This window comes from Panthera uncia, chromosome C2, assembly GCF_023721935.1.
Source record: "Panthera uncia isolate 11264 chromosome C2, Puncia_PCG_1.0, whole genome shotgun sequence".
Lineage (NCBI taxonomy): Eukaryota > Metazoa > Chordata > Mammalia > Carnivora > Felidae > Panthera > Panthera uncia.
The window spans coordinates 14,083,281-14,101,601 of record NC_064810.1 but is presented as its reverse complement, the minus strand read 5'-3'; the positions used below and the strand labels follow the sequence as shown (position 1 = coordinate 14,101,601).

The 18,321-nt window shown below is 39.5% G+C and overlaps 4 protein-coding genes across 4 annotated transcripts; 2 read left to right on the top strand and 2 right to left on the bottom strand.

Annotated features, from left to right (window-relative positions):
- Positions 1-238: 238 nt before the first annotated feature.
- Positions 239-721, bottom strand: LOC125922076 (keratin-associated protein 13-1-like). The gene has a single exon (XM_049629963.1). It carries the CDS (start codon positions 668-670, stop codon positions 239-241), a length of 432 nt encoding a protein of 143 aa, XP_049485920.1. The 5' UTR covers positions 671-721.
- A 5,451-nt stretch (positions 722-6,172) lies between these two features.
- On the top strand, positions 6,173-6,718 carry LOC125922075 (keratin-associated protein 13-1-like). The gene has a single exon (XM_049629962.1). The coding sequence runs from the start codon at positions 6,224-6,226 to the stop codon at positions 6,716-6,718; it is 495 nt and encodes a 164-aa protein (XP_049485919.1). The 5' UTR covers positions 6,173-6,223.
- A 6,604-nt stretch (positions 6,719-13,322) lies between these two features.
- Positions 13,323-13,838, bottom strand: LOC125922074 (keratin-associated protein 13-1-like). The gene has a single exon (XM_049629961.1). The coding sequence runs from the start codon at positions 13,827-13,829 to the stop codon at positions 13,323-13,325; it is 507 nt and encodes a 168-aa protein (XP_049485918.1). The 5' UTR covers positions 13,830-13,838.
- Positions 13,839-17,316: 3,478 nt separating this feature from the next.
- On the top strand, positions 17,317-17,781 carry LOC125922073 (keratin-associated protein 15-1). The gene has a single exon (XM_049629960.1). It carries the CDS (start codon positions 17,329-17,331, stop codon positions 17,779-17,781), a length of 453 nt encoding a protein of 150 aa, XP_049485917.1. The 5' UTR covers positions 17,317-17,328.
- The last annotated feature ends 540 nt before the right edge of the window (positions 17,782-18,321 follow it).

Here is an 18,321-nt window from a genome sequence, read left to right as displayed (position 1 = left end):
TGAATTACTAATTAATCTTGTAGTCTGACAGGGTTCTTCTATCCGCCGGTGTTTGAGAGCAGGCAAGGTAAAGTTGGTGGCAATCAGGGAATATTAGATGCTTTCAAATGGAGAAAATTAAGACAATAGATAATCTCATCACAGAATCTGCCTGTTTCAAATGGATTTGGCTCTTTGACACACTAATCAGTAGAAGCCAGATCTACAGAGTGCGCATTACAAGATGGATGGAAACTTCTCAAAGGAAAATAGATTGGCGACAGAAACTGGATCCATAGCTCGGGGAAGGGAAACCACAGACTCTATAACCCAGAGGTCTGAAGCCCTGGGATCCATAGCCCAGTGAGTAGCAGCTTCTGGACCCAAAGGCCACAGACCCAGGGTAAGCAGTCCAGCAAGGGCTGTAGAACGTGGAGGTCCTCGGGAGGGAGCAGGACGTCTGGCAGGGGCTGGACACCACGCAGGACGTCCGGCAGCTGGTGGGCTCACAGCAGGTCTCCTGACAGCCGCTGTCGAGGGAGGAGCCCAGCTGGCAGGTGCTGGGAGAGCAGAGGTCAGTGCGGTAGACCAGGTTGCTGGGGTAGGAAGAGCCACAGGAGAAGCTTGGGTAGCGCAGGTAGCCCCCAAGGGAGCGGGAGGAGAAGTTTCCAGAGCAGCAGCTGTAGGACATGTTGAAGGGAGATGTGAGTTCACCTGAGTTACGGTGAGAAGGCTCTGAGGTTGAATGTCACCTCCTAGACTGGGGCATTTATATACCCTCAGCAGCAGGTGTGGTGGCCTACATGGTCATCCTTTATGTATTTGTGCGTCTTCATTTACATATGTGTAACTCGGAAATCTCTGTAATTGCAGCTGGATAGTCTCCCACATCTTGTATTTATGGGTGCTATAATTTTGGTGTTACAGCCAAAGCCAATGAACTGCTCCTATGTCAGAAATACCGTGACCATTTGACATTAATGATCATCCCATCTAAGCCAGGAAAGCCTTTCCTTTCCTCTTGTCAGAATCAGAATCTTCAGGTATTTTGTTTCCAGCAATAATGGGCACATACTTTTCTCAAATGGTAGGGAATAAAATATAACTATTTTCCTTCTTTGTCAATTGATCAGAGGCATAGTTTTGGCTTTAATAGGAACATAGTAAATACTGACCTTACTTGTCACCATGTTTTCTCATTTTCCAAAATTATTGTCCATCTATATCCACATTCTCTTACATAATATGTCTCAGATCCATTGGAAGGGGGAAAAGATGCCAGCCAATCATTGACTGCTAAAGGCACAGAGAGAAGCCTGGACATTTATTTGGAGACATGGCTACAGTGAGGGACAGTACCAAAACAGAATTGCAAGTGGAGATCAGTGGGGGCCTTTAGGAGGAGAATCAAAGAACTAAGCAATATGTAAATGAGGGAAGAAAATAATTGGGTTTTAGATTCCATACATCTGATACGAAGCCTGTAGTCCTAATAGATTCTCATCCATACGTGTATCAGCCCTGAGAATTTCCTTCTCAGATCCTCAACTGCAGGAGGCTTAGTTGACTAAGGGCCCCATTGTGCTATGAAACAGCAGAGATATTAGAGAAACTAGGTCCTAGGACACATGGGATGTCTCTGATTCCAGTTATGAGCAAAGTACACTATTAACCTATGTTACATATGCCTCTTAGACTCTTTTCTCTGTTTTCATTCTTTTTATGACTTTATGCTTTAGCTTGGGAATTTCTTTCTACCCCATCTCCCAATTCATTCATTTTCTGTTCCGCTTTGTTCCCTCTCCTGATAAAACATATCAGTTAAGTTTTATAAATCAGATATATTGTAAATTTCCAATATTTCAATGAGGTTCTGTTGTGTGGCTTTTAGTTTTCTGCCAAAATTCTCAATCTTACCTTTACTTCTTTAAACGTAATCATTCCTTAATAATACATTCCTATTTCCTATTGTTAAATTCTTCTTCACGTAATTATTTTAATGTCTGATTTTGAAATGTAGACCATGTATTTCAGATTGTGTTTTCTGGTGTTCTCTTTTGTTTGTCTTTTCTTCTCATATTCCCACAATATTTTGAGAGGTTAATAGATATATATTTGTGAAACACACACACACACACACACACACACACACCCCAGAATGATGTACCCTCTTCCAGAAAGAATTGACTTATGCTTCAGGCAGCCTTCTAGGATAAGGTCACAGCACCCTGGGTCGTTTTAATCCAATCAGTGGTTGAGATAGTTCATACTTGGGCTTCAGTCCGTATGAAAAAGCTGTTTATTAACAATTCAATTTTACTTCTAGGAATTGGCTCTCCAAGGTCTGGGATATTTGCCATGACCTCAACTCTGGTAGATCCTGAATTCCAATATTATTTCTTAAGCCCAGTGAGTTTATGGAATTCTCTTAGCCTCTCAGTCAGTACTTTCAAAATCAACATACAACTTTAAGCGAATGGCAACTCCAGATGTAGGTTCATTTCTTTTGACTTAGTTCTGGCCCATATAGTACCTCTGGGACTCTGGCATACTTAGGTATTTTCTATTCTCATTGAGAGAAAAGTTTCAATATTTTAAGCAACATTAACTTGCTAATTATATGTAATTTTGAAAAATTTTATTTTAACGATACATAGGAATGATTCAAATAAGTGAGTTGCTACAGTGAAGGTGACCATTTAAAAGTCATGTTATAGTAGTTTCAATGGTAGTAGACGACACCTACCAAATCCAGGAGATTCAAATGCTACCATTGTGAGCGTCCAGCCTTTCTTTCCAACTCTGTCTGCAATTTCCGTACCACGTACACACACTTTACCCTGCATTGCAATATGGCCTAAATTGACCATGTCCCTTCATCCCTGCCTGCTTTTCTCATCCCATTTTATTTTCCCAGATCTTTTCATATTTATTGTACCTAGTGACACCCCATCCCTAACCAAAGCTGTCGTATCCTGCCTACCTCCCCTGGGTAATCATCTGTACGCTCCAAAGTGTACTGATTACTGGGGTAGCTACAAAACTCTACCCGAGGATTTGTTTCACTCCATAAGGGCTTGGTGAGCCCTGTGCAGGGAATTCTCCACTAAGATTGAATTCCAGTCGTCCTGGCTTGGTAACTCGCCTGCATTGCTTTCCTTCCATTGTCTACCACACTTCGCACTCCCTGCAGGTAATTACCAGATCGACTCCCAGAGGAACAACTTGCATTTGAATCCATGTTCTCAGCCATTGCTTCTGGATAATTTATAGAAAAAGAAAAAAAAACACATACTTGGATACCTCACCGATATGCTTATTGAGAAATCTTCAATGTTGCTCCGCTGTATAAAATTTAAATTAAATGATCCCTAGGGAGAAATACCAAGAATATATTACAGACAGAAATGTGCTTGATAACTGCATGTAACACATATAAGAAAAGCAGCCATGACATCTTTGTCTAATGAACATACTTTCAAGAATGCAGAATTCAAATGCTTCTAACCTATCTTGGAAAATAACCATACATTTTATGGCTATAATTGATAATACATAGTGAGTCGAGAGAATCTTTAATTAAGAAGTATGGGTTTTTGCTTATTGAACTTCTAACCTAAAAAATTAGTAAAAGAAGCGTCCCTAGCATGTTAGTGACTGGTCACTTGAAGAACAGCAAGTCGGTGCCAAACGTTGTAACTCTCAACTACGGATGAGATTCTGTTGGAAACATGCCTCAAATACGAAATCCATTTTATTCAGAGTTTCATGATGGGACTCTGCTATCAAAAGATCAGAAGCCACTACAGGTACAGCCCCGAGTGATAAATTTTATGTGAAGTATCACAATTTTTAATTGTTGATAAATAAATCAGTTCAAAAAAATGTGGAAGTCTATGCTATATAAAACAAACAATATAATCTCTGGGTCCAAGGTTAAGGAATTAGCCCAAGGTTGGGGAATTGACAAATCTTTTTGAAAATTATATTAGCTTAATGTGGATGAAGATTTAGAGATTTGGAGGCAAAAGGATGAGAAGAATACCTCTTGTTAAGAAGGATACTTGAACAAGGAACCAAGAGTAACTGAAGACAAATTCATTAACTTTTGCAATTTGCCTAATACATCTATGCTCCCTTTTAACCCACAAGTTTTATCTTCAAGATTATTTTGCTTTTTTCCAGCTTTTTTGAAGTACATGAGACAAATAAGCTATATGTATTTAAGGTGTATGATGTGATATTTAGATATAAGTCTACATTGTGAATGATTATCAAAATCAAACAATTTTTGATTTTTTGCCATTCCACATGGTTACAATTTTTGTGCATGTGGTTAAAACACTTGAGAATACCTTTCTTAGCAAATTTTAACTATATTAACATGGTATTTGTATTATTAGTAACTACAGGTACCATGTTGTACATTAGATCCTCAGAATGTATTCATCCCACACAACTAAAACCTTGTACTCTTTGGCCAACACTAAGATAATTTTAAAGAGTTATGTTTAAAAGCAGAAAAAATTGGGAAGTAATAGTACCCACAATACTGTATCAGTAGGATACTTTGCCCATTTGCTGACGCACAGAGCAAGGAGAAATTCCAATTTTGAAGGACGGAAAATCAAGGACTCACCAAGTAGCGGTTTGAATTGAGGTCATTTACTTCTCTACTCAGTCCTCTTCCTTCTAGAAGGTCTAGATGATGCTACTTTTAAAATGGGTACAAATTATTGAGAAAATTCGATAGTTGTTATCATTACCGTTGTGAGTGTATTAGAGTTTTATTAGAAAGTAAAATAAGAAAATATTGACATCAACCACGATACTACATTCTCCCGGGTCTAAAATATTTCACTGGTTTCATTTTATTTATTTATTTTTTAACTGACATTATTTTAACATGGAACTTAGAAAGCAGTTGGTTATACTCTAAGAATACGATAGATTATCAAACTTAAAAAACACTTTCAATTTCTAGTTCAACAATGGCAAAAAAGAACAAAACAAGAAAGAAAAAAGGAGATAATCAAACTTAACACAGAAAAAACAAGAGTGGAAAGTGGCGGGGGCACAGATTGAGTTGGAGACAGAGAGGGACAGAGACAGAGACAAAGAGAGAGATATTCATGTACCCTGAGGAAAAGGGACTGAAAAGAAACATTTAGGCAAGAAAACGTAGGGAGGTACCTGGCTGTGCAACTACCAAAATAACATTCAAACCCTGTGCCGTAAAAAGCTAAGACATTCTGAGATGGTAGAAGACCTAGATATTTATAAATGAAGATGATAAAAAAGGATAGCACATCAAAATTCATAAGGTACACTACTGTTGAAAGTTTTTGAGTATAAAGACATCAGGGTGTAACAGATCATCATTTAAGAATGCGCTAGAAAAAAGGCTAAACTCCCTAAGCTTATAGGGTTCTCTTTCTGCTGTTCCCTGCCCTCACCATAGTGGTGTGTTTTTCTTGACTGCCCGGAGAGGGACTTAGATTGATCCTCCCCTGGGTTGTTTCAACCGCCCCCTTTTGTTGTCACCCCATCTTTAGGTATGTGGCAAGGTGCCCATCAATGTCCGATCATCTCTCTCGGTCTTTGTTTTACGTCTTTTGTCTCTCTTCATTGGACAAGAGACGCAGTGGGTAACTAGTGCTTGGTGCATCTCTCTCCATTGTTGGCATAACAAATCCCCACCAAGTAATTTTGGAGCATGGGAATGAATGGTGACAAGGGGGATCTTTCAAGGAAGGCTCCATCTAGGTAGAAACTGTGCCCCCGATCCATGCACCAGAAAAAAAAAAATTGATGTGTCTCATTGCCCACTCTTAGGAGGAAGGCATCCATCAACAAAACCAGATGTTGATACACAAGAAGCAGATGCAGGAAGCACAAGCCCGAGGAAAATCTCTCCTGGCTCTGGTGCTTTCCTCATCATGATGGGATGATCATTAATGTCATACAGTCACGATATTTCTGACCTAGGAGCAGTTCATTGGCTTTGGCTGTAACACCAAAATTATAGCACCCATAAATACAAGATGTGGGAGACTATCCAACTGCAATTACAGAGATTTCCGAGTTACACATATGTAAATGAAGACTCACAAATACGTAAAGGATGACCATGTAGGCCACCACACCTGCTGCTGAGGGTATATAAATGCTCCAGTCTAGGAGGTGACATTCAACCTCAGAGCCTTCTCACCGTAACTCAGGTGAACTCACATCTCCCTTCAACATGTCCTACAGCTGCTGCTCTGGAAACTTCTCCTCCCGCTCCCTTGGGGGCTACCTGCGCTACCCAAGCTTCTCCTGTGGCTCTTCCTACCCCAACAACCTGGTCTACCGCACTGACCTCTGCTCTCCCAGCACCTGCCAGCTGGGCTCCTCCCTCGACAGCGGCTGTCAGGAGACCTGCTGTGAGCCCACCAGCTGCCGGACGTCCTGCGTGGTGTCCAGCCCCTGCCAGACGTCCTGCTCCCTCCCGAGGACCTCCATGTTCTGCAGCCCCTGCTGGACTGCTTACCCTGGGTCTGTGGGCTTTGGGTCCAGAAGCTGCTACTCACTGGGCTATGGATCCCAGGGCTTCAGACCCCTGGGTTATAGAGTCCATTGCTTCCCTCTGCTGGCCTATGGATCCAGATTCTGCCGCCCTACCTACTTTACCTCGAGGAGCTGTCAATCCTGTTACAGGCCAACCTGTGAATCTGGCTTCTATACGTCAACTTGTTGAGGGTCCAGATGCTTTTGAGGATTGATGTCAAAGTCTCTACTTGGCACAGCCATCATTTTCATTTCCACCAATTACTACTAATCTTTTATTCCTAAGTCATCAGTTTCTTGCATCGTGGACTTCTGGCTGACTCTGAACTTAATGCGTATTCTCAAATTAAGTTCTAAATTCTGTACTAGTGATTGAATACATGCTTCATTGAAATGCAATTGAAAATGAAAATTTTAATCTAATAAATGTATGTAATCCGGCACTCAAATATATTGTTCATCTTCTTTTTATTATTATTATTTGCTTGTAGTTGTTTGTATTTTATGGATTTGGGAGATTTAGATGAATATCAATATGACTCTGAAACCAAGTTTGTGAACTTACCACATGATAGATTTGAGCACATTTCTGTTGACATTGGATATGTTTCCTGTTGGGGGTAGTCATTTCCTGGAGGTCTATATTGTACGTGTCTCACTGTCAGTGACATTTGCCTAAGAATAAAGGACATGCGTTTTTGCTGATAAAGGAACACAAAGAAATTGGTGCATAAACTAGAAATGCAGACAACAAGAATACGATGTAATTTATAAGGTGAGGCTACACATCATCAGACACATATCTCAAAGTCTAGAATCTGAGTGTGGATTTTCAGCAAAAAAAAAAAAAATGAGCTCCCAGGTCAGGTGCTATGTATGCTCTCTGTTGGTTAGCATAAGTGCCAGGGTCTCTGCCTGCCACAGGTGAAGTGTTCCCGAGCCTTGCCTATAAACATGTGTAAGATTCACAGTGATCTTAGATGGGTAGTAACTGGGTTAAGGAAGTGTGGATAACCTCCTAATGCTTCTCCAAGGTTCAACCTGAATCAGGCAAAGAGAAACACACCCAAGCAATGTTGAACAAGCATTTATGTTTATGAGGCTTAACTTCAATCTCTGTCTCCCCAAAATAAGCTGAAGTCAGAAACCTGGGTGCAGGTGGTTTACTTGGCACAAGATCCCAGGGAGCAGGTTTGGAAGATCATGGAAGGTGAAAGAATCAGAGAGGAAAATCTCATTAAGGGACATATTTTTAGTTGTTATTACAGTGGGCAGTGGGGACCCAATCTTCCTGGGGCTTTTTAGAAATGTATAGAATGACTCTTGGAATTGTCTACGCCGGGATCTGATCGATAGGTGGAAGCATTTATTCAATAGCTCCCATCTCTACCATTGGTTTGAGATTGTCCCAGATGTGTGTTAACTTCCTAGAACTTTATTCATTGTGCAAAGAAGGATTCACCGTGAGCTCCATTTGTTTTCCTGGCTGTAACCTCAGAGAAGCCCAGGTCAAGAACGAAAGATGTGCTGTGTTCGGCAGGGGAGGAACTGTCTGGGCAAAGAGGGTTGAAGTCTGCATGAAATTGTTCACCATATCTGTGCCTGGATCCGAGCGAGAGAATGAGGATATAATGGAGGACACGAGAGGTATCAGATATACCACTTCCATTTAATGTTCAAACATCCCTGTGAGAAAGATAAACATTGTCTTATAGACCTTTCCAGAGATAAGGGAATAAAAACTCCAAAGGATTAGAAGCTTGCCGAAGTTCATAAATCAAAGATCTAGCAGAATTTGATCTCCTGAAGCTACTTTATTGTTCTTTTCTGATTTTTTTTAATATGCAACCCCTTATTTCACCAGAGTACCTCTGTACCTCACCTCAGTACCTCTTGTGCTACAGAAATTGTTTTATATGAACAGACTTCAACTCCTATGGCATCTTGTTTCATTAGCCTCATGAGCGATATGCATAATAAAGAGTAAAACTGAAAATAAATTTAGAGTTTAGAAGAAGAACCTGTGGGAAGGATGAGCTAATTTCTTTTAAAAATATGTGTATTAACTATAATACCTAATAATACACTGAGAGAGAAATATTTGATTTCCTCTCAGGAAGATATCGCTAGAAATCCTGAGTGCTCTGACAATTCAGTTTAATTACCATTATTAGTGTCACATCATGATATGATGTTCCCTTCCTCAATACCCAACGCTATGAACACTTAAATAGTTAAAAAAGAACAAAAAAAAGCTTCCTTACATCTCACTTGGTATATTCAAGTTCAATACCAGCAGCTAAAAACTGGAGATAATTAGCTTCTTGTTGAAAATTAAAAAGATAAAATAAACAAGAAGAGGAAGATAATTCTTATGCAACTTGACAGATTTCTTATCTTCCCTTCAAATTCCCCAACGCAAATCCTGTCACCCCCTAGAAACTTTTCTCTGAAATTAAAAAAAAATAAAATCACCAAACTCTTGTGACATCTCCCAGATACTGTAAACTGTATTCCCATCTTGGTGAGTCAGGTTGAAGGAGACAATCTGAGAAAAATCACGGGAAAGTCCTTGAGTAGAGAAAACTATATTATAGATGCAGAAATAGCATAGGTGTAGGAAAAAAAAAAAGATTTAGAATCCAGCATGGCAGAGTACTTAACCCAAGCAAGAAACAAAAGAAAATTCTTTGTGTGTGCTTTGTCATGTAAAAATAACGTACTAACAACCTTAAAACCAGCAACACAAAAGCACAAAGATAATTAATAATGCAACAGAGGTTACAGATGAGGTGAGGAAAAGCATTGATTGCCGAACTAACCTGCTGTGGGTACATATGTGACTGCTTTTAAAGTTTTTAAACTACTGCTTCCAGTTTGATTAGCAAGATACTGAAGCTTTTTTGGATACAATTAGGAGTCATTTGTTTACAGTACTTACAACTATTGCTTCTCCACAGGAATCTTACTCATCTTTGCCATGATGTTGCCCTTCACCATATTTGTATTTTTTATTATTACTGAGGCAACAACCAATGATTTTAGCTTCAGGGTTGAATTATTTTTTTTTATTTTTTTTTTAAGTTTATTTATTGTTGAGACAGAGAGAGACAGAGCATGAACGGGGGAGAGTCAGAGAGAGAGGGAGACACAGAATCAGAAGCAGACTCCAGGCTCTGAGCCATCAGCCCAGAGCCCCACGCGGGGCTCAAACTCACAGACCGCAAGATCTTTACCTGAGCTGAAGTCGGCCGCTTAACCAACTGAGCCACCCAAGCGCCCCAGGGTTAAACTCTTTAAATGGCTTCACATTAACATTGTCAAATAGAGCATCATGAATTTTCGATAGCTTTACATCCTTGGATTCTTCACGTGGTGTTGGGAGAACATTTTACTCTCACTCTTCAGGTTCTTCGGCTGGTCTAATAATTAAATTGATATGAAACAAATGAACAAGAGTAAAATAAACACAACTCTAATGGAAGAGCACATCAACAGCTATTGCTTTTGCGTGTGTGTTCTTTTCGAATGCACGAGAAAACTTAGGGTTTAACATGCGTGAAGATCATTAGCATAGTTATTCGACCTAAATAAAAATGTGTGTATCCGAGTGATATGTTAACACATCTTTTGCAACTGCTAATGATAATCATCTTTGGAAGCATTTGGTGATGCAGATTTGCCAGCAAGAACTCTAATATAGAATGAAAATAGAGTCTTACTCAAGCCCCAATTAGGACAGCTGCCCGGAAAACACAATCTTCACTGGAAAGAAAGTGCTCCTGAGAATGAACAGTCTTTACAGGGTTATGTACTTTTTTACAATATTGGACAAGTTCAAAAAAATTATAGATTGACAAATAGGTAGAAATCATGAGTTGTAAAATGAAGGAATGCAGGAAGTAGGAGCAATGATCGATATCTCAAGGACAAGATGGTTTTCCTTAAGGCTCCTCATTCACAAAGTAGGTATACAATGCATTATGGCGGCCATCAATCAGGCTTTTGGTTTGAACAAAGTTAATATACAGTCAGGCTGACTTAGAAATAAGTCTAAGATGGTTTCCCTTGTGTATCAGGCCTTTAGAGAATTTTTCTCTCCTCACATTATCATAAAAACTACCTTTGGGCACCTGGTTGGTTCAGTAGAAAGAGCATGTGACTCTTGACCTCGGGGTCATGAGTTTGAGTCCCACGTTGGGTGCAGAGATTATTTAAATAAAAATATAAATAAACTTGGAAAAAACTTGTACTTTGAAGTAGCTACTGATGCTTCTTCAGCAAAATTGTCTCTAACTTTTCATGTGGTCAGTGCCATTGCTGACCTCCATAGTGGGTAGTAAATAGTTTCAAATTATAGTTCAGATTATATATTTACCGTCAACTGCTTTAATAACAGAAATTCTGTATTTACCTTTTTCATTGAATATGAACTTTTCATTTGAGTAATTGCTCCTAAGAATAAAATTTTGCAAAGTTTAAAGAAGAAAATGTTTCCAAACAAAACTAATAGCTGCAGATTTAACTAATATAATATGCGGTCAAACGACGGCAGCAAGGGCATGTAAATTATTCTCTATATGTGGTGTGGCAGCTTCAAGTGCATTTTCATATTTCATATACAGCTAATCAGTAATTCTCAAATTTCTCACTAACTCCACCCACTGGTAACACGGTGTATCGTATTGCAGGTTGTGCACCATCAAGAGAGCCAAAGCAGTCCCGACCAGGTTAGAAAAACAAATGACCCTCCACCAAGATTTGAATGTGTGAGCTGTCCTACCATTTGTATCGGAGTGTAATTGTTTCTCAGCGATCCCTTTGCACACTGTCTTCGAAAGAAAAGCAATAATCCAATTTTATTCAAAAAGGACGAACAACGGAAGGATAAGAAAAGGCTTGTCTTCTTTCGGATTTAACATTGGTTAAAGCAAAGACTCTGTTCACTATATATGCATCTTATACCCCACTAGCTGAAAGCATGACCAAAGTAAAGTGGAGGCCTCTCAAACCTATCTCACTTATGTTAATTCAATGATCACTCATAAGTAAAAACTCTAAGACCATGAAAAAATGAGACTGGATGCTAAACCAGACAGAATAAACCAAGACATACGGTTACCCTGTGGGTAAGAATTTAGCTCTCTGTGCCTTCAGTAACATTGCCCTTGACTGAGAGGGTAAAAATCTGGGACAGAGGTACTGATTCGAAGATTGTCATCTGCCCGGATGTTTGGCTGAATGCTGAAACAGAATATTTGCATTGGCTTTGGGTTTTGTTTTGTCGTTGGTGTTTTCCAATGAGTGTTATCAACCAAACAACCGCAAACCAGGAGCATGTTGGGACTTCACCAAACTTACAGGACTGACTCTGTTGTGCTTACCTACTAATAAATATTGGAATGTGTTAGATATTTAATTTAGAGACTTGGTCTCTTTTTCCCATTATTATTAAAATTTTATTTTAATTCCATTGTAGTTAACACACAGTGCTGTATTAGTTTCAGATGTACAATGTAGTGATTCAACACTTGAGACTTGATTTCTTCTATGTCAGCAGAATGGGGTTAATGGAAGCCTCACCAAATCTAATTCACTAACGTCTAACTTACTACTGGAGAACTTCAGTCCACTTTCTCTTATATTTTAGGATACAGTTATTAGAGTAATCTTCTTTCTAAAATTATGTAGTATGTTTAATATCCTTTACAATTTATAATTATTCTGCATAAAAACATTGAAATTTCTCACTCCATACAGAACAAAAGGCCACAATTGTTTGTTTTCTTAAAAATATATGTCTAGGGGCACCTGGGTGGCTCAGTCAGTTGAGAGTCCGACTTCGACTCAGGTCATGATCTCACGGTCTGTGGGTTCGAGCCCCGCGTCGGGCTTTGTGCTGACAGCTCAGAGCCTGGAGCCTGCTTCAGATCCTGTGTCTCCCTCTCTCTCTGCCCCTCCCTCATTCTCACTTTGTCTCACTCTGTCTCTCAAAAATAAATAAATGTAAAAAAATTTTCAATAAAAAATATATGTCTAGATTTTATCATGTGAAGATATGGAGTAGACATTAAAGATGAAATCATTTCTTTCAAACCAAAAAGACAGTTGATGATTTGACTTAAAAAAATGTTTATTTATTTATTTTGACAGAGAGAGAGAGAGCATGAGAGAAGGCGAGGGGCAGAGAGAGAGGGAGAGAGAATCCCAAGCAGGCTCTGCACTGTCTGCATAGAGCCTGACATGGGGCTGGAACTCACACCCTGTGAGACCATGACCCAAGCTGAAATCAAGAGTCTGATGCTTACTCAAGCCATCCAGGTGCCCTGATGACTTTACTGGCTAAAATAAAAAAATTTTAAATGATAAACACAAATATCAGAAATATCCATTCAGATGTTTAAAAGTAGTTTTGAAGACACAGAGTAAACAAATAATATGAAAATCTTATATGTGAAGGTCATATAATATATTTTTATTTAAACTTATATTTTTCCATTTTGTAAAATTTGAAACAAATGCACTAGAAGAAATAACTAGTTGATATTAAGAAAGAAACATGCCTCAGTGCTACATCTATATAACTACAAGAAAACTGCTTCAACATCTTTCTTCAATGAATGTATTTTCCAATTACTGGAACTCAAGTTATTTCTAATCCATAATAGGTAACAGTATAAGTCAAATTTGTAAGCTAATGATAGGACAGGAGATCAATAGGTCACATGGATCTTGATATAGTAGTTATTGCGTTAAATTTCTAGACATAGGAGGTATTATGTTCAACCACAAGATTAGTAGAAGCCAGATCCACAGGTTGGTTGGTAAAAAGCAGACTGGCAACTTCTAGAAGAGAAGGACATTGGACGATAAAAGCTCGATCTACAACTCAGGGATGAAAAAGCATTGGGACCACACCCCATTGATTGGAAACCACTGGATCCAAAACCCAGAAAGGGAGAGCCATAACCAAAAGATTGAAAGCCATTGGAGCCAAAGTCCAGAGACCCAGAATACATTGTCTGGCAGGGGCTGTAGAACATGGAGGTCCTTGGTCGGTAGCAGGACGTCTGGCAGGGGCTGGACACCAGGTAGGATGTCCGGAAGCCGGTGGGGTCACAGCAGGTCTCCTGACAGCCACTGTAGAGAGAGGAGCCCAGCTGGCACCTGCTGGGAGAGCGGAGATTAGTGCTGAGGAACAGGTTGTTGGGGTAGAGAGATCCACAGGAAGATCCTGGGTAGCGCAGGAACCCCCCGAGGGACTGAGAGGAGATGTTTCCAGAGCAGCAGTTGTGGGACATGGTGACAGAAGATGTGCTTTACAGCAAGATTCTGAGTTTGAATGTCACATCTTGGACTGGGGCATTTATATACCCTTATCATTGGGTGTGCCGTTTGCATGACACATAAAAACAGGTTACCTTCTGCTTTTAATTGAATTGAAAAGATCATCATAATCAAACGCATGTAGTTTTTGTGGTTTTACAACTGGAAAGCACAGTAATGTTTGTGGCTTGGAATTCAGGTAATAGCATTGAATCTTCAAAGCTATTAGTCATCTTCCTCTACCAAAGGTCACCCAGCAGATCACTCAGAGAACTGCTTTAGAGGTAGACAGTGTCTGGGAGGAGGAAAGCTGGCTTAATTAAAAATAATTGATACCCCTTTCACAATCTGCCTCAAATTGTTGCCATCTGGATGGCAAAGTTGCTAACTAACTGATCTATTCATAGTCATTTCTTTTAAACAAAAACATACATTGATTGTTGCCAAGCAAGTTTCCTTAATGAATGGTGTCATCAGCAAGCAGCAATGGTAATATGCAAGATGTATGAGGATTTTTTAAAAGTCAGATCTCAATTTGAATGGCTTCAGTGAAATATTAACCGAGATTCCCTTATTTCAGGGAATTGAGGAATTCAGGGTTTGCTTAAAGTGTATGAAAACTAGTAAGAGTCAATCTTGGCGGCGCCTGGGTGGTTCAGTCAGTTGAATGTCGGACTCTTGATTTCAGCTCAGGTCATGATCTCACAGTTCATAGGATCGAGCCCTGTGTCAGGCTCTGCACTGGCAGCATGGAGCCTGCTTGGGATTCTCTCTCTCTCTCTCTCTCTCTCTCTCTCTCTGTCTCTCTGTCCTCCCCCACCTGCTCCCTCTCTCTCTTTCTAAATAAACTTAAATATATATATATATATATATATATGTATGTATGTATATATCAATCTTAGTTTTTCTTTCTTGTGTGTGTATGTGTGTGTTTACTGTGGTATAAATTAAATATTATAAATTGCTTTATGCTATTTTGGAATGTTAGAGGTGATTCATCTAGGATTGCTGAAAAAGCGTTAAAAAACCAAAACGTGGCAAAAATGCCCAATGTATTTCTATCTTTAATCAGAAGTAGTGTTGATCATTAAAAAAAAAAAAAACAAAACTCCCCAGACTCTGGAAAATGTTCTTGTTCTAAAGAAAGTTTATAAGGTAATTGCCTTGAAGTATTGGACCAAAGGAGCCATCTTAAGGAGATTCTTCCTTGCCTCAGAAAGCAACATACGTCACTTTGACTTAAATTGTTTTCAGGTGTTTCTGACAAGCATTACAAAATTTCTAAAATAATGGTCATATTTTTTCTTGTTCTATGACTCATATTCCACCTCAATGTAGTAGGGTAATGAAGATTGATACCTTGAGGAAGTAGAGAGATTGAGAAAGTTTATCTTCCTGTGGCTTCTGTGCTGTTTGATTTGTTCATTTCACCGTAGAGCATTTCCTTTCCACTTCTGAACAAAAGTGTTGGAGTGCAAAAACCTCCATTTTGTGGAGGTAAGAATGTAAAAAAAAATCCCTAATACCTGACTTATAGAATATTCTTCCACAGAAACAGCTTATATAAGAGCAGATGACATCCAAACAAGCAAGCAAATTCGATTTAGGTGAGTTGAATACACGGATGTTTTGGTGTTCCATATTTTTGTTTTTGTTTTTATTTTTGTTTTTGAGACAGAGAGAGAAAGATTGTCAGCGGGGGAGAGGGGCAGATGGAGAGAGAGAGTCTTAAGAAGTCTCCACGCTCAGCATAGGGCCTGCCACAAGGCTCATTCTCACAACTCTGGGATCATGACCTGAGCTGAAATCAAGAGTTGGATGCTCAACTGACTGAGCCACCCAGGCACCCCAATGTTCAATATTTTATACACAAATAAAATAGGAAGGTTTGGAATATAGTAGAATGCTTTCTGCTATTCATAATTAAGAAGCCTAATAAATAAGATTTGCTTATTTTAGAAAGAGGACAAACTATGTTGGGTAATATATGAAACATTCTTGAAAACCAATTCATCTACTCAAAAAGTTCAGACCCATGAAGTCTACAATTTGGAAGGGAGTTTAACAATTATCTCCAGTCCTCTACCAGGTTGGAATCCCATTGACAACATCCTGATAAGCTATTCCCAGTGCCCTCAAGATGGAAATCTCATTACCTACAACAGTGGCTTGTCTTAGATTTTTAGCTGAATCTCAGTTCTTTCTGGAATGGGTCTCAGCTCATTTCCACTGGACAAGATTTCAATTTTTGAAGATGGGCATCCTAGGAGGTTTGCCCATTCCCACAGGAGATTTTAAGCCATTTCCTGTAACCATGCACTACTCCATTTGCAGTCAATGATGACCTGGGCCGGAGAGTCCAGAAAGATACTAATGATACTAATTCTCTGGGCAGAATCAAAGGCATTCATTCTGAATTTCACATTATCGTCTTTTCTGATTTCCCCCACCCCATTTCAATTTATAAAAGTCATTTGTAACCATGAATCCTTCAAACATTTGTTATTTCTTTGAAGTCTACATAGCGTAGACACTTTCCTAATTTCTTGATTTCCTTTACCTTCTATAGTAAAATTCCCACCCTATGAGAGGAAACTGTGAGGCTAAAAGACCCATTTTTTTTTATGTGTAGTGCTTATTCTCTCATTTTCAATCACATCAACACCACCAAAAAATTACTTAAACTTTATAGGGATGAAGAGTTTTTGACGATTTATCGGTGACTCTAACAGGAAGCAAGTCAACTTCAGGGCAAGGATTCCCCGACTTCAGTATTTTTACAATGTAATCTTCAAAGTACTCCTGCAGATATTAGACCCTCTATTTTTAAATCAAATACTTATACACACAAAAGCAGCTTGGGCACTTGTGTTGTAGGAAAACCAAAATCCAAATGTGTAGGATATTCATTTAGCTTTTCCATCAATTAGGAGTGCATAGGGGTTTATTTCTTCTATAAGGGCCACAAGATTTGGGAGAGGAAACAGAGAGTACGGATTTTGTTGTTGTTGTTGTTGTTCTCAATTGGGTTCCTAAACTTGGAACAAAATAAATATCCCCTCCAGCCTACAAAGCACTTTTTTGAGAACTTTAAACATGGCAAATTTCTGACTGTGTTACCCATTCGATACAATATCTTGAGGGGTAGATGAATAAAACACCAATCTTAAAGGGACACTTACCATACAATTACATTCATCCACTCAAACCAGGTGAATGAGAGGTGACATTTTTACCTCATGAACAATCGCTTTGAAAAACTAATGAGATTCTTTCATTTAAAAGTCTTTGTTCATAAAAAAGGGCTTTGATGGTTAATGGATTTCATTTTGACTGGAGCCTAATTAAGCATTCTTATTAAAAAGGGCACATGCTACTACCCCATTGCTAGGGTATATAATAAGGTTCCAGTAGAAGGTAACAGTCACACTCACCAAACCTCTCTGCAACTCAGCTGAACTCAGAACCCCCAACATGCACTACAACCGCAGTTCTGGAAGCTTCTCCTCCAGCTCTCTTGGAGGTTACCTGGGGCACCCCGTTTCCACCTATGACTCTTTCTACCCCAGCAATGCAGTCTACTCTCCCAGCACCTGCCAGCTGGGCTCCTCTCTCTTTGGTGGCTGCCAGGAGACCTACTGTGAGCCCACCAGCTGCTGGACATCCTGTACTGGGGCCAGATCCTACCAGACATCTTGCTTCCGTCCAAAGAATTCCATCTTCTTCGGGCCCTGCCAAACAAATTACACTGGATCTCTGGGATGTGGAAACATTGGCCTTGGGTCTTTTGGTTATGGGAGCACTGGTTTCCAATCTCTGGGCTGTGGGTCCAGCTTCTGTCGTCCAACTTATTTTTCTTCCAGGAGTTGCCAGTCAACTTGTAACCAACCAGCTTTTAGCTCTCGCTTTTTTAGGTCAGCTTACTGAATATCCCCCATTATCTCACGGTTATGTTTGTACCTTATGAAATGTTAACATGCAGCTTGTCCAATATCTGCAATCACCGACCATCTCCTTCAGCAGGACTTGCCGTCACAGTCCTCCCAGAAGTATGTGATTCACTGTGGACAAAGTGACCTTTTTTTCTAAATCAGACATATGAGATATATGTTGAAGTTTCATTCTTATGTCAATGCCCAGAATCCCTTCTGTTACTTTCTTTCTAAGATTTTTCTCTTATTGTTATCTTAGAATTCTTTCACTTAAATTTCAAATAGAATTGGCATTTAAACAATTTTTAACGTTTATTTATTTTTGAGAGAGAGAGAGAGAGACAGAGTGTGAGCGGAGGGGGTACAGAGAGAGAGGATGACACAGAGCTTGAAGCAGGCTCAGGCTCTGAGCTGTCAGCACAGAGCCCGATGCGGGACTCGAACTCACAGACTCATGGACCATGAGATCACAACCCGAGCCGAAGTCAGCTGCCCAACCGACTGAGCCACCCAGGCATCCCTAGAATTGGCATTT

Coding starts and splice junctions, on each gene's coding strand:
- LOC125922076 (XM_049629963.1), bottom strand. CDS start 670: ATGTCCTACAGCTGCTGCTCTGGAAACTTCTCCTCCCGCTCCCTTGGG.
- LOC125922075 (XM_049629962.1), top strand. CDS start 6,224: ATGTCCTACAGCTGCTGCTCTGGAAACTTCTCCTCCCGCTCCCTTGGG.
- LOC125922074 (XM_049629961.1), bottom strand. CDS start 13,829: ATGTCCCACAACTGCTGCTCTGGAAACATCTCCTCTCAGTCCCTCGGG.
- LOC125922073 (XM_049629960.1), top strand. CDS start 17,329: ATGCACTACAACCGCAGTTCTGGAAGCTTCTCCTCCAGCTCTCTTGGA.